At 37.9% G+C, this 16,959-nt stretch overlaps 1 protein-coding gene across 1 annotated transcript in view; it reads right to left on the bottom strand.

Moving 5' to 3' along the window:
* The window catches only part of GARIN2 (golgi associated RAB2 interactor family member 2), a 34,617-nt gene continuing 17,658 nt past the window's right edge, over positions 1 to 16,959 (bottom strand). Inside the window, exon 6 of the mRNA XM_055539018.1 lies at positions 1 to 147. Within this exon, the coding sequence (XP_055394993.1) occupies positions 1 to 147 (147 nt within the window). The remainder of the gene's footprint in view (positions 148 to 16,959) is intronic.

Genomic DNA, 16,959 nt, shown 5'->3' with positions numbered 1-16,959 from the left:
TCATAAGGCATTTCCTGTTTTCCAAACTGGTTGTGCAGGGGCCATGATGTATGAAGGATCTAGTTGTTCCAGATAGTCACCCACGGTTGGTGTGGTCTGGTACTGCCTTTTGAAGAATTCTGTTACCGGGTAGTTGTGACTTTCTTCCTAAAGAAGCAGTTTGTTCCAGATAATCACTCTCAACAAAGCCTTTTCTATAATGAGACAGTCAACTCCAAATTAGAAACTTTTAGTTTACATATATTAATGTCTTAAAAATGACCCTAATATTAATCTTCTCTTGGTTGCTCCCTATTTCATTTCTGATTGTAGAAGTGGGAAAGAAATCCCTTTCATCTTTGGAACAGCAAGGAGAGAAGGGAAGAATCTTCCGGGCTGTGGGCCAAGGGGGCTGGGTAGAGGGTTTTCCCCTATAGCACTGTCCAATAGAAATATAAAATGAGCCACATATATAATTTCGTGAAACACTATTTAGTAGCCAATTAAAAAGTAAAAAGAAACACATGAAATTAATTTCTAAATTTTAACCCAATATAGCTAAAATATTATAATTTTTATAATAATTATAATTTTATAATAATTTTTATTACAAATAATTTATAATATATTTTATAATATTTTATAAAATATATTATAAATTATATAATTATAAAATATATAGTTATAAAACATATTATAAATTATATAATATTTTATAAAATATAACAAAATTTTATAATATAATTTTATTATTTGAAATAATTTTATAATAATTATAATAAAATAATTATAATTTTATAATAATTTTATATTATAATTTAAACATATAATCTGTATAATAATTATTGAGGTATTTTACATTCTTTTTCATACTAAGGCCTAAAAATCAATTGCATATTTTACACTTTATCACAGTACAGATGCTAAATTTCCAAGAGTTGAAGTGAAAAAACATAACCTTACCCAAACAATATTTATGTTTAATGAAGAAGAATTCTACACTGCTTCAGTTATTTTTTTAATTAAAATGAAAAGAAATTTAAAATTCAGTTTCTCAGTTGCAATAGCCACATTTCAAGTGCTCAGTAGAGCCATATATACCCATTTGCTACCATATTGGACCATGTAGTTCTAGAGCATTGTCTGTGGGACAGGAAATGGAAGATAGAGGAGAGACATATTTGTTATTGCAACTCAGGTCACTGGTAGGAAATACCAGTATTATTTGTATAAAATTTAAAAAATATATATATATACACACACATATGTTTTAGCTGTATGATTTTGAACAAGTAACTTAATTGTCCAAGCTTTACTTTCACCGTCTGTCTGTAAAACAGGAAAGTAATCATACCCCTCAGATTACTGTGAAGACTGAGAATCTATGCAAAGCATATGGTAGAATGACTGGCAAAGTTTTGAAAATAGGTAAGTGATGGCTTTTAAAAATCCAAACAGGGAGTTCCCTGGTGATCCAGTGGTTAAAAATCTGCCTTACAATGCAGGGAATGTGAGTTTGACCCCTGGTGGGGGAAATAAGATCCTACTTGTGGCTACGGAGCCCACAGGACACAACTAGAGGGTCCATGTGCTGCAACCAAGACCCAATACAGACACACAAGTACATTTTTTTATTTTTAATCCAAACGATTCTTTGGATGGGGACTGTCTGTATTTCCTTTATTTTTAAAAGTTAGAGAATTTTAAAAACTTGTTTGAAAATGGCATTCATTGATTCCATAAGTACTGCCTCTTAGGCCAGGTGCTCAGTGAAACACAAGATGGAAATAATATGGTCCTGGCTTTGAGGACCCTGGGGCGCCCCGTGTTAGAGACCACACAGTCAGTCAGTTTAGTCTCTCAGTCGTGTCCGACTCTTGGCGACCACATGAATCGCAGCACGCCAGGCCTCCCTGTCCATCACCAACTCCCGGAGTTCACTCAGACTCATGTCCAACGAGTCAGTGATGCCATCCAGCCATCTCATCTTCTGTCGTCCCCTTCTCCTCCTGCCCCCAATCCCTCCCTCCCAGCATCAGAGTCTTTTCCAATGAGTCAACTCTTCGCATGAGGTGGCCAAAGTACTGGAGTTTCAGCTTTAGCATCATTCCTTCCAAAGAACACCCAGGGCTGATCTCCTTTAGAAGGGACTGGTTGGATCTCCTTGCAGTCCAAGGGACTCTCAGGAGTCTTCTCCAACACCACAGTTCAAAAGCATCAATTCTTCGGTGCTCAGCTTTCTTCACAGTCCAACTCTCACATCCATACATGGCCACTGGAAAAACCATAACCTTGACTAGATGGACCTTTGTTGGCAAAGTAATGTCTCTGCTTTTCAATATGCTATCAGTGGTGGGGTAATGTCCAAATGAGAAAAGTAAAACCAAAGAGAACAACATATTCATTCAACAGTCCCACAGAAAAGAAGCCCTACAGATAAAAATTGAGTTTATGAAGTATATAGTTCTCTACTTTAAAATCAATATCCACAATTAACAATCATTAAGATTTAAGAAAGATTGACATGGATCAAATGCTTAATGATTAGTAGTAGCCTTTATTTCTGCCACATGAAAGATGCTGCTTTGTTTTCCCTTCCTTCAATTGTTATTTCTTGAGCTGTGCTTGCTTTTAATTTAGTAGTTTACATTTATCTGGTAAAGAAAAAAGATGGAGTTAGTTCAGTTAATTCAAAAGTCTGAAATACAGAATCTTTTAAAGCTATTACTGTTATATGTAAAACTTAAAATAACTAGATATGAGTAAAATAAGTGATTGAAATAAGTAAAATTACATTTATAATACAGTATTTCTTCTTAATATAACAATAAATATCCTTTGGACAGGTAAGTTATCATTTTTTAAATCTAGAAGTTGATACAATGTTAAAGGAATTTCTTAAAATTTTTGTTTTTAAAAATTACTTCTACCATGCAGTTACCTAGTAAATCAAGAAGTCAAGATTAAAATTATGGACTTTTATTCTTTAGAGCTTGTAGACATTTTCATTGCATTATTTGCAAGTTCTTGATTTGTGCTAAACTGAGTCCTGAAATTAGTCAAATGTATGTGAGATTTACACACACATAGTTTACGCTTATTGTAAATAAGGGGCCTAGTAACTTTCACATGATTTCAGTTGTAATAATAATATCAATATGAAGTCTTTATTAGTAGCAAACTTTTTTCGCCATGTTAAAAAAATCTACCTTTCCCCATATATTAGTAATTCACAATTTAACTATTTGGGAGCCACTTTTAAAATTTCCAAAGTCAAGATCTAAATATGTTATATATACCATTATTTTTGCCCTTCTTTGCATTTGTAGCTCTCTCTTAATGAGACCACAGTATTTGAAATTTCTCATTATAGAATATATCAGTCAAAGGATGAAATTGCTGTAGTATATTGGGCTCACTTTTAAAAGGAATTTCTCCCTCTAAAGGCTATAATATAATATAATTGAGAAATAGCCAGGCTTGGAACTCTCCCTAGGTGGGTGTAGGAACCAGCATGTCACCCTGGGTGCCACCCCTTCAGTGTCGAGCACCATAGAACATTATTAAGAGTACACTTAATGGGGAAACAGAAGTGACAGAAGAACAACACAGATGAGGAGCGTATGTGGAGGCCAGGGGATTAACGTGTGTGAACATTTGATGTTTTTTGGCCACATTCGTTTTCCTCTGGTGCGTTATCTCTGGTCGATAGTGTACATCTGGGTGGGGCCCTGTTAATAAACTGAGTGCTCAAATGCTAAACTGACTTTTGTTGGCAGAGTGACAGAAAGGTGGGAAAAAAGGGTAGGCACCTCCATTCCATCATCAGAACCCTAATAAGATGGGCATGTGCTTCTTGCTGGAGTCGGCCCTGCTTCACCAACTGTCTGTTTAATTGTGTGAATTTAGCCTTAAATGTATGTGTGTGCATGTGCAGTCTCTCTCTCTCTCACACACACACAGCATTAGTTGTATTAGGACAGGCAAATGAGAGAAGTTTCATTCATAAATAGCTCTCTGTAAAGCGTGTCTCAGAGAAACTTAGTACACTGTTGGCCACCACACACAGCCGGACAAGTTATTCAGTGCACAGAGTAATTGTGAATGGGGCCCCCAACTCTGTGCAGTGTACAATCTGTGCAGTTGTACATGTGAAAGTAAGAGGCTTTGGCTGTGTTGGCTAATCTGAGAAAGCAGGTTGGGAAAGAGTACGATAAGGGAGCAGGGAGCAAGAGTAGCAATGAGAATGAAAGGAATCATCGTTAGGAGCAGCAGCAAGTAATTCTCTTCCAGTGCCTCATCTGAAGCGCCCTCTCCCCCTGCTGATGTTACATTTTGACCCCTGGTGGATTCTAGAGCAGAAACCACAACAAAACCCTCAACATTCCATTCCACCTCTATTACTACTATGTAATATGATTTACTGTTAAAAGATTCCGTTTACTGACAACTTTTTGTGAAAGTGTCATGTCATTTACATCTATAGAGACTTATAACTGCAAAAATTACCTTAGTTGTCTTACACGTTTTTTCCACTGGCCTTTTCTTTTCCTGTTTTACTTTCCTTTCCTGACATCCATTCCCCTGAGAAAGGGACGACAGATGAGGCACGAGAGTGAGGAATTTAGAGAGGATTTGACAGGAGAGCAGAGAGCCAGGAAACAGTCCAGCAAAGTGTAAGTGAGATCATCAGAAAGAGGAAATGAGTAAGAAAGAAAAAGGCCAAGAACCAGAGAGAAGAAAGTAACAGAAAGAGAGAACTTGAGTCTTAAATTCAAATGATTTTCTAACCTCATCAAAAATGTCTTTATTCTTTCCAATGGAGCCCATTATTAAATTTCAGTTTCCCTTTTAGAATTCTCCCATTACTTCTTAGGATTCCAAGGGTTTGATTTGCCATAATTAAGAAGAAAATGGAAAAGATAGATGGGTGGGGGAGGGGAGGACATAGCCAGTATTTCAAAAATGATTTCTCTCTCTCTTCTTTTCTTAATCTCTGTTCTTTGTCTCATTTCTTTCCATCTTGGAAAAATGCCAGGGGATCATAGATAAGCCTACTGTTTGGGCTCATTGTAAAGAAAATCAGCAAAATTAAAGAGAATAAATCTTAGAAAGGTAAGAAATGGAAAGTCAAGAAAGGAGAGAGATGGACCCAGATCCAAAGAGATGGGTTTAGCCTGGGCCCTACCTTGTAGACTTTTCATAAAAACAGTACATTTGAAGTGCTGCTTTACGTGAAACCCTACTCAAAAAGGAGGAAAAGTGTAATTCTTCCAAACTGCTCAGAGGTTAGAGAGAATTGGAGACTGCTGTCCCCAACTAGCCTTGTCCAAGAGTTGTTGAACGTGAATCTGATGAAGTTAATAGAAACAGTGATTTGATTTACTCTTGTGAGAACAGTTATTATTCTGGCTTCTGCCTAAAATAGAAATCAGATTTACAAACTTATATTCAGTCTACATTCAGTCTAAATTCAATAGGACAAGGTTACTAATCTTTGCTTCCTTCGGGTGAAGAGTGTTAAGTGTGAGTAAGGGAATGTGAAAGGGGAAAAAAGTGATTCAGAGGAGTGTGGCAAAGGGGAAAGAAATGCAAATCAGAGGGAAAATTGAAAAACTGTACAAGCCTAAGTAAGGAAAAGTGAGAGGATAAAGGAAAGGAAAGTGGAAAGAATGAGAAAGTACAGGAAAGAGAACAAACAGGGAAAATAATTAATCCTTGGTGAAAACTGCATGCCGAATTTGTATATTGTACCAGCTTCATGATTTAACAGCTCAGAGTGGAATTTCGCTGCATGTTTGCTGTATCTTTCCTCAACTCCTCATTGCCAGAGCCCCATTTCAAGCTGCTTGCTAAAACTTACATAGATGGGCCACCAGGACCACAAACATGAGCTAATAAACCATAGCAGCAGAAAGGGCCCTGACACAGCCAGTCATGCCTTCGTTCCCCACCCATATGCACACACATCTGACAGCTGAGGAAACTGAGACCCAGAGAGATTAAATGACACATTCGTGAAACAGGACAAACGGAACCCAAATCTAGGACTTTCAGTTCTAAGCTCAGTGTTTCATAGCTTATTTCTTCACCTTTTCCTTCCAGATTTTCTTCCTTTTCCCAGCTTGTTTCATGGACTCAGTACCTCCTAGTCATGTTGCCTCTACTTTCTCTTTTTCTCTTGTTTTCACAAGTAGTTAGGTGTTAAAGCGTGTTGACTGTGTGTTCAGGTCTTTTTTCATCTCACTGCTTCTTACCTGGTCAAGACTTGGGTACCTTTCACCCAGACTATTATAATGACGTTCTGCCTCTAACCTGTTTCAGCTTCTCTTAGGGACTGCAGTCAGAGTCATCTACCTAAAATGTAATGTTAATTTTGTCATTTCCCTGGCTTTTCAGTGGATCCTCCTTACCTACCAAGCAGTATTACCCAAACTCCTTAGTGTGGATTAAGACTCCTCCGGACTGGCTCCTGCCTTGCTCTCACTGCTCCTAAACTGAATATGCCCAGCACTGTCCCAGCCCTGTGATTTTGCCCACCCTGTTGCTTATATCTGGCTTCCCTAATAGCTCCGTTGGTAAAGAATCTGCCTGCAACGCAGGAGATCCCTGTTTGATTCCTGGGTTGGGAAGATCTGCTTGGAGAAGGGAAAGGCTACCCATGCCAGTACTCTGGCCTGGAGAATTCCATGGACTGTATAGTCCACAGGGTCGCACAGAGGCGGATATTCTTGTTTCCCCTTTCCTAACACAAAGATTGCCATCTTCGTAGACTCCTTCATGATTTTCTCTTTTGAGCAAAAAGTATGCTCTCTACTTTTCTCTTAGAGGGCCTGTAATGTTCCGACTTGCATTATTTGTGCACGTCTTGAGGCCAGGTATATGTCCTGTTATTTATTTTTAATTTCTCCCAGAGTCTGTCTCAGTGTCATAATAAATGAGCATTGAATGTTTGTTCAGTTGAACAAAATTGAGTTTGTGCCAGGAGGCAGGTGAATCAGTTACATATAAGATGAAAATATCAATGTCCTATATTAATTTTAAATTTCCATGGCTTAAATAAGGAGTACTTCAGAATGTGTGAAGAATGTACTAATTATATGCTAAGCTACTAATTATGTATTAAGTTATAAGGTTTTTGCTAGATTTAATATTGCCTTTAGAAAATAAGAGGAAAATATTTGTCTTTAATAGCATATCTTGGGAATTTTTACAGATGTGATTTCTTTTTGAAATAAAATTTGGGATAGAAATTGATAGATGAAAATTCTATATACTGTGAGGGAAATTTTATATTTTTCTTATAGACTATAATAGCATTTGTTTTCAGGTTCAGTTCTATAGGTTGGAATATAGGTAAAAACCACATTATTGTGAAGGTCCTCTGGTACTTTTGGACACTAAAGTCCAGTGGGAAGGCCCAAAGATGAACCCCATTTGTATAAATAGCTTTTCTATAATCATTGGCTTAAAAAAAACTTTATTGAGCTAATATTTACTTATTTAACATTATATAAATTTCATGTGTACAATTTTACATATTTCTGCATGTGCTCCCCACCAAAAATACAGGTTGATCCCCTTTCCCATTTAGTTCTCCCCACCAATCATTTTCTTTTCTTTTCTTTTCTTTTGTAGGACTCCTGCAAATGTGACTAAAAAGCACCTTCAAGTATCTCTGGTATTTTTTTCCCCTCCTTTCTAAGTTCAATGAAATGTGATTTTGTGTTCCTTCCATGATGTTCTTTTATGTGCATGACTGGAGCAGAGGTCTCTTCTACTCCCCAGAGGTTAGACAGTCACTCAGAAGTGGGTCAGCAGCAAGCAAGGGAAGAACTCTCCACTGGTGTTTACATGGCAGCCTTTGCTTCAAACAGTTGTTGCCAGTTAATGACCCCGAGATGTGGGAATATGTAAAGAAAAAGCTGCCAGAAGAAAACATTAAATTCTATCACCTGACCGCAGAGCAGAAGACAAAGACACAAGCAGGAAGAAAAGAGGGGCTAGCAGATTTTAGATTTACCAAGAAATTGAGCTGTGATCACTTCCCTTCCAAATCAGCAGGGCTAACAGGCCATATCATGTTTGATTCTGCTCGCAGAGCTAGCTTGGGAGTGGTTCCTGCCCTGTGAGTTAGATATCCTGGGAACTAGGGAACTCTATCAGCACAGAAAAAAGCAAAGTAGTGCCTACTGCTTGAAAGATAGCATGAATGTAGTCTTTGAGGCCGTTTCTGTAGGACAGACTCTCAGAAGGAAGCAAAGACAGGAAAGGGAATGCTTCAAAATGTCTGGCTCGATTCCTTTGTTTTTAGCTACTCTGTCTGTTCCAGGGCCCTGAGGTGACTGCTTGATACAAAGGATCACAAAGAAATATGGTGGAATTTGGTCCATACCTGAAGTGTCTGAATCAGTTCTCCTGCTCCTGTAAAAATAAATAGCACATTTCAAAGTTTGGCCAGTATAACTGCAAATATTTAGATAAGAATTACTAGGTATGAGAAAACAACCATTCTCTAAGTACTTAGTAGGTATAATGGCATATATTTAGTAAGCCAAGGGTGCACATGTGCGTGCTAAGTTGTTTCAGTATGTCCAACTCTATGCAACCCTGTGAACTGGAGCTCACCAGGCTCCTCTGTCCATGGGATTTTGCAGGTAAGAATACTGGAGAGGGTTGTCATGCCGTCCTCCAGGGGATCTTCCCAACTCGGGGACTGACCCATGATTCTTATATCTCCTGCAGTGGCAGGCAGGTTCTTTAGCACTAGTGCCATGTGGGAAGCCCCAGCCAAGGGTATTATCCATTATAATGCATCTTAGAGTAAAATTACCTAAATTTATGTAACATGCAAGCTGTCCACCCTACAAAAACCATAAAAGTGAGTTGTATGTCATTACATATAATCTATTTTTATTGTGGCTATCACCTGTCACTCAGTGAGGCTGTAAGGATCCCTATCATGCTACATCTCCAGACCCTAAAAACTCATTTGGGGTTGAGACTGAAAGAAGCTAACTGCTGCTGTTCAGGGGTTTCTGTAAATGGAGTCAGTTGCATTGGGAATATATGCTCTTGTAGACACATGGGGTATATTCTGGAATGGATGGGTGCCAGGGTTTGCAGTTGCCCACCTCTGCTAGCTCTTCATCACAATCTTGGTGGCCTTGATGGGAATATTCTAGGTGAATAACCTCAATCATTCATCCAAGTTATTACAATTTCTTACAACTTAGTGCATGTAAAGTAGGGGACTAGCTGCCAGTTTTTTGGACTATTTTACTTTCAGAGATATCTTTGAATAAAGTCTGTTTTCTGCATGCCTGATACCTTTTTAAAATTTTTAATCTTTTGACCATGCTACATGGCCTGTGGGATCTTAGTTCCCAGACTAGGTATCCAACCCCCTGTACTGGCAGCATGGAGTCTTAACCACTGAACCACCTGGCAAGTCCCTGTATGTCTGACTTTTAAAATTAATATCAATAATTAAAATACTTATTTTCTTAACCTACTGAATGCTAAAATATAAACTTAAGTCAGTTAATTTTCACCAAATCTTTGTTTCTTGGCTACACTGCAATAGCTATTTCGGAAGTTTTGCTGTTTGAGTAAGAGGTTATGGGAAGAATAATTATCCTTATATAATATCTTCTCAGATAAATGTACAAAGAAATAATTCTGATCCATTTAGAGGATCTGGCAAATTCATGCAGTTCAAATTCTTTAGTGAATCTTTCAAATGTAAAGGTTAAATTAGTAATTTTCTGAGAAGTTTGCAAATACTCATAACCTTTACCAAATGGGTCTGGTGATTTAAATAAGGTTGAGTTTAATGATAAAAGTTTTCAGTATACTGAGAGGTATCAAATAAGTGTACTTTAAAAGAGTAGGCGCAAACTAAAATGAAGCCTGCCATTATCCTCTTTAAAACAAAGGGAAGAGTCATAGTAACACTATTGCCAAGGTATGAAAAGGAATATAAATGCTCTATAAAGTAAATCCTTCGTTTCTAAAGTACCCAGAGTGACATTATAGAAGTTTCCATGGTCTTTCACTCATCTAGATTTAAATTGTTCAATTTACATTTTAAAGGCCAATGAATTTGAGGGCAAAATACTCAACAAGGTCATTGTTTAATTTTTTTTTTCATTGTTTCAAAGTACACGTCAAAACCCATAAAACTACAAGATAGAGAGTGAACCTTAAACTAGGGACTATAGTTAATAATAATAAATGTTTTGTTCATTAACTGTTAACAAAGGTACCACACTAAGGCAAGTGTTAATAATAGGGGAAACTGGGGATGAGGGAGGGTAAGGAGGTGGCAGTGGTGTGGGTGTAGGGTTGTATGTACTATGTGCTCAATTATTCTGTAAATCTAAAACTATGCTTTAAAAATGTTTATTATTTTTTAAAGATTTTTTAAGGCACTAAAAGTTAATCCAGTGCTTCAGGGCATCCATTATTTGCAAAAGGGTGAGGAAAGAAGAAGTTGAAATGATTTAAACAGTTAACCTTATTAAGATTTTGAATTGGGTGTTTCTGAAAGCTTAGACAGGGGCAGGACAGAATTTGAGATATATTGAATGAAATAAAGCAGGGAAAATGTCAGAATGATCAGACCTGATTAATTACTGTTTAGGAAAAATTGCTAGACTGGATGGATTCGTTTTTATCTCACTTGTTTTTTAGAAATCTTATGCTTTTCTATGAAAGTCATACTCGTACATAGCAAAAAGTACATTTCCTGTTGAGTGGCACCTGCTTCTATACCTTTGTCTCTTACATTCTTTGTCTTTCCCTCACTCCTTCTGACTGATGATTACTTTTTAAAAATTTTATTTATTTTTAATTGAAGGATAATTGCTTTACAATAGTCTTGGATTTTGCCATATATCAACATGAATCAGCCATAGGTATACATATGTTTCCTCTCTCTTAAAAATCCCTCCCACCTCCCACCTCTCACCCCTCTAGGCTGTCAAACCAGAGCCCTGGTTTGAGTTCCCTGAGTCATATAGCAAATTCCCACTGGCTATCTCTTTTACATATGGTAGTGTATATGCTTCCATGCAAGTGGAATCTTTACCATTTGAGCTACCAGAGAAGCCAAGAAAATTGAAATCATATCAAGTATTTTTTTTTTTTTTTTTTTTGGATCACAGTGCTATGAGCTTAGAAACTACAAAAAAAAAAAAAAAAAACCTGCAAAAAAAAGCAAATATGTGGAAAGTGAACAATATGCTACTAAACAAATAATGGATTACTGAAAAAATCAGAGGAAATTTTAAAAATGCCTAGAGATAAATAAAAACGAAAATATGATGACCCAAAATCTCTAGGGTGCAACAAAAGCAATTCTAAGAGGAAAGTTCATAGAAATACAATCTTACCTCAAGAAACAAGAAAATTTTCAAATGAATAACCTAACCTTATACCTAAAGCAGCTAGAGGAAGAACAAACAAAATCAAAAGTTAGTAGAAGGAAAGAAATCATAAAGATCAGAGCAGAAATAAATGAGAGATGAAGAAAACAAAATAAAAGATCAATGAAGCTAAAAGCTGGTTCTTTGAAAGGATAAACATAATTGATAAACCTTTAGCCAGACTCAAGAAAAAAGCGAGAGAGCTCAAATCAATAAAATTAGAAATGAAAAAAGAAGTTAAAGCTGACCTCACAGAAATACAAAAGATCATAAAAGACTACTACAAGCATGCCAAAAAATGGACAACCTAGAAGAAATGGACAAATTCTTAGAAAGGTACAATCTCCCAAGACTGAACTAGAAAGAAATAGAAAATATAAGCAGACCAAACACAAGTGCTTAAATTGAATCTGTGATTAGAAAACTCCCAACAAACAAAAGTCTGGGACCAGATGGCCTCACAGATTAATTCTATCAAACATTTACAGAAGAGCTAACACCTATCCTTCTGAAGCTATTACAAAATTTTTAGAAGAAGAAATACCCTCAAACTCATTTTATGAGGCCCACCAACACCCTGATACCAAAATCAGACAAAGATACCACAAAAAAGAGAGAAAATTACAGGCTAATATCACTGATGAACATAGACACAAAAGTCCTCAACAAAATACTAGCCAACAAAACCTAACAAGTGCATTAAAACGATCATAAATCACAGTTAAGTGGGATTTATCCCAGGGATGCAAGGATTCCCCCAATATTCAGTGTGATATACCACATCAAAAGATTGAAGAATAAAAATCATATGATCATCTCAATAGATGCAGAAAATTTTTGACAAAACTCAACACCCATTTATGATAAAACTCCAGGAACTGGGCATAGAGGGAATTGACCTCAACCTAATAAAGGCCATTTCTTTGCCAACAAAGGTCCATCTAGTCAAGGCTATGGTTTTTCCAGTGGTCATGTATGGATGTAACCATTGGACTATTAAAGAAAGCTGAGTGCCAAAGAACTGATGCTTTTGAATTGTGGTGTTGGATAAGACTCTTGAGAGTCCCTTGGACTGCAACGAGATCCAACCAGTCCATCCAAAAGGAAATCAGTCCTGAATGTTCATTGGAAGGACTGAGGTTGAAGCTGAAACTCCAATAGTTTGGCCATCTGATGTGAAGAGTTGACTCATTGGAAAAGACCCAGACGCTGGGAAAGATTGAAGGCAGGAGAAGGGGACATCAGAGGATGAGATGGTTGGATGGCATCACTGACTCAATGGACATGAGTTGGAGCAAGCTCCGGGAGATGGTGATGGACAGGGAAGCCTGTGCTGCAGTCCATGGGGTTACAAAGAGTCGGACACAACTGAGTAACTGAACAACAAAAATGACAAACCCCCAGTTAACATTATTCTCAGTGGTGAAAAGCTGGAAGCATTTCCTCTAGGATCAGGAAACGAGACAAGTATGTCCACTGTCACCACTTTCAGTTCAGTTCAGTTCAGTTCAGTCGCTCAGTTGTGTCCGACTCTTTGTGACCCCATGAATTGCAGCACGCCAGGCCTTCCTGTCCATCACCAATTCCTGGAGTTCACTCAGACTCACGTCCATCGAGTCAGTGAGCTCACCACTTTAATTCAACATAATTTTGGAAGGCCTAGCTGTGGTGATCGGAGAAGGCAATGGCACCCCACTCCAGTACTCTTGCCTGGAAACTCTCATGGATGGAGGAGCCTGGCAGGCTGCAGTCCATGGGGTTGCTGAGGGTCGGACACGACTGAGCGACTTCACTTCACTTTTCACTTTCATGCATTGGAGAAGGAAATGGCAACCCACTCCAGTGTTCTTGCCTGGAGAATCCCAGGGACGGGGGAGCCTGGTGGGCTGCCGTCTATGGGGTCGCACAGAGTCGGACACGACTGAAGCGACTTAGCAGCAGGAGCAGCAGCTGTGGCTATCAGGGAAGAAAATGCAATTAATTGATTTTAAATATACTTTTTAATGCAAATTTCAGAACATCTGGTCATATAGGAAAATTTTCTGAAGTGGACTTCCTTGAATTTGAACTGATAGTTCTTCCTATGGCTATGAAGAGAAACCCTCATTTTGGTTCTTGGGCCTTAGAAGAAGCGCTCACAAGAGAGAACTCCTTGCTTGATCTGACTTTGTTTCTAGGACTGGCTTCTCATAAGGCAACAGTCCTCAAACATGGTTGTACATTAGAACCACTTGGAGGCTTATTACAACACAAAATGATGAGCCCATCTCAAGAGTTTATGATTCAGCAGGGTGGGAATGGGCTCAAGAATTTACATCATTTACCAGCTCCCAGGTGCTGCCGCTGACCAGCCACACATTAAGAACCACTGGTATAGAAACCCTCGCTAGGACACAACGCTTTGCTTAAGCAGACCACCAAAATCATAATTTGAAATGGAAATCATATTGAAATTGAATTGAAATTGACCATTGAAATCATAATCGAGATCCAGCAACACCTGGAATGTACTGACACTTGGATGCAGAGGCTCTAGAACTGTGAGAAATGTGGCTGCCCAGGAGCTAGAGAGTAAAAAAATGTTAGTCTGACTTCAAGGTTTATGAATCTTCCAAGGATCATCCATATTCCTTTGCTTCCCTGGATCCCTACTTAGCTGGAAAGGAGGTGAAAAAGAGAGTTTTGAACGATTACCCCTAGGTCGATTAAGATTTTTTTCGGACAGAATAGGTAACTTTCTTTTATCCTTGCTGTTGGAAATGAATTAATAGTGACAATCATGACCATTTACTGAACACCTAACATGGCCCTCTTATAATTGCTACATGGTCAATCATCTTGAAATCATTCCACCAGCGCTCCACCCTCTCTTCAGATCTCTGCCCTTCCTCAGAGAAGCAGTCCCTAACCACTTATATAAGATATACCTACTCCCTCCCTCCTCAAATGCTTCTGTTACTTTTTGTTCTCTCACAGCACATTCCAGCTGGCATAATACACTTTGTTTGATTATTTTCGATACCCTCCACTAGAACGAAACACTGCATGACTTGTTTTCACTGATGTATGCCCTGTCTCTAGCACATAGAAGATGCTCAGTAAATATTGAATGAATGACTCACACCTTTAAAAAGTTTGTTTCCCTGTTTTCCCCTGTTCCTTTTTTTTTCTTTTTCTTTTTTTTAAAATTTTATTTTATTTTTAAACTTTACAATATTGTATTAGCCCCGCCAAACATCGAAATGAATCCGCCACAGGTACACCCATGCCCCCTATCCTGAACCCCCCTCCCTCCCCCCTCCCCACACCCTCCCCCTGGGTTGTCCCAGTGCACCAGCCCCAAGCATCCAGTATCGTGCATTGAACCTGGACTGGTGACTCTTTTCATACATGATATTATACATGTTTCAATGCCATTCTCCCAAATCTCCCCACCCTCTCCCTCTCCCGCAGAGTCCATAAGACTGATCTATACATCAGTGTCTCTTTTGCTGTCTCGTACACAGGGTTATTGTTACCATCTTTCTAAATTCCATATATATGCATTAGTATACTGTATTGGTGTTTTTCTTTCTGGCTTACTTCACTCTGTATAATAGACTCCAGTTTCATCCACCTCATTAGAACTGATTCAAATGTATTCTTTTTAATGGCTGAGTAATACTCCATTGTGTATATGTACCACTGCTTTCTTATCCATTCATCTGCTGATGGGTATCTAGGTTGCTTCCATGTCCTGGCTATTATAAACAGTGCTGCGATGAACATTGGGGTACACGTGTCTCTTTCCCTTCTGGTTTCCTCAGTGTGTATGCCCAGCAGTGGGATTGTTGGATCATAAGACGTTCTATTTCCAGTTTTTTAAGGAATCTCCACACTGTTCTCCATAGTGGTGGTACTAGTTTGCATTCCCACCAACAGTGTAAGAGGGTTCCCTTTTCTCCACACCCTCTCCAGCATTTATTGCTTGTAGGCTTTTGGATCGCAGCCATTCTGACTGGCGTGAAATGGTACCTCATAGTGGTTTTGATTTGCATTTCTCTGATAATGAGTGATGTTGAGCATCTTTTCATGTGTTTGTTAGTCATCTGTATGTCTTCTTTGGAGAAATGTCTATTTAGTTCTTTGGCCCCTTTTTTGATTGGGTCATTTATTTTTCTGGAGTTGAGCTATATGAGTTGCTTGTATATTTTTGAGATTAGTTGTTTGTCAGTTGCTTCATTTGCTATTATTTTCTCCCATTCTGAAGGCTGCCTTTTCACCTTGCTAATAGTTTCCTTTGTTGTGCAGAAGCTTTTAAGTTTAATTAGGTCCCATTTGTTTATTTTTGCTTTTATTTCCAATATTCTGGGAGGTGGGTCATAGAGGATCCTGCTGTGATGTATGTCGGAGAGTGTTTTGCCTATGTTCTCCTCTAGGAGTTTTATAGTTTCTGGTCTTACGTTGAGATCTTTAATCCATTTTGAGTTCATTTTTGTGTATGGTGTTAGAAAGTGTTCTAGTTTCATTCTTTTACAAGTGGTTGACCAGATTTCCCAGCACCACTTGTTAAAGAGATTGTCTTTAATCCATTGTATATTCTTACCTCCTTTGTCAAAGATAAGGTGTCCATATGTGCGTGGATTTATCTCTGGGCTTTCTATTTTGTTTCATTGATCAATATTTCTGTCTTTGTGCCAGTACCATACTGTCTTGATAACTGTGGCTTTGTAATAGAGCCTGAAGTCAGGTAGGTTGATTCCTCCAGTTCCATTCTTCTTTCTCAAGATAGCTTTGGCTATTCGAGGTTTTTTGTATTTCCATACAAATTGTGAAATTATTTGTTCTAGCTCTTTGAAGAATACCGTTGGTAGCTTGATAGGGATTGCACTGAATCTATAAATTGCTTTGGGTAGTATACTCATTTTCACTATATTGATTCTTCCAATCCATGAACATGGTATATTTCTCCATCTATTAGTGTCCCCTCTGATTTCTTTCACCAGTGTTTTATAGTTTTCTATATATAGGTCTTTAGTTTCTTTAGGTAGATATATTCCTAAGTATTTTATTCTTTCCATTGCAATGGTGAATGGAATTGTTTCCTTAATTTCTCTTTCTGTTTTCTCATTATTAGTGTATAGGAATGCAAGGGATTTCTGGGTGTTATTTTATATCCTGCAACTTTACTATAATCATTGATTAGTTCTAGTAATTTTCTGGTGGAGTCTTTAGGGTTTTCTATGTAGAGGATCATGTCATCTGCAAACAGTGAGAGTTTTACTTCTTCTTTTCCAATTTGGATTCCTTTTATTTCTTTTTCTGCTCTGATTGCTGTGGCCAAAACTTCCAAAACTATGTTGAATAGTAATGGTGAAAGTGGGCACCCTTGTCTTGTTCCTGACTTTAGAGGAAATGCTTTCAATTTTTCACCATTGAGGATAATGTTTGCTGTGGGTTTGTCATATATAGTTTTTATTATTTTGAGGTATGTTCCTCCTATTCCTGCTTTCTGGAGAGCTTTTATCATAAATGGATGTTGAATTTTGTCAAAGGCTTTCTCTGCATCTAT

This window comes from Bubalus kerabau, chromosome 10, assembly GCF_029407905.1.
Source record: "Bubalus kerabau isolate K-KA32 ecotype Philippines breed swamp buffalo chromosome 10, PCC_UOA_SB_1v2, whole genome shotgun sequence".
NCBI lineage: Eukaryota > Metazoa > Chordata > Mammalia > Artiodactyla > Bovidae > Bubalus > Bubalus kerabau.
This window is presented reverse-complemented; position numbering and strand designations above follow the sequence as displayed.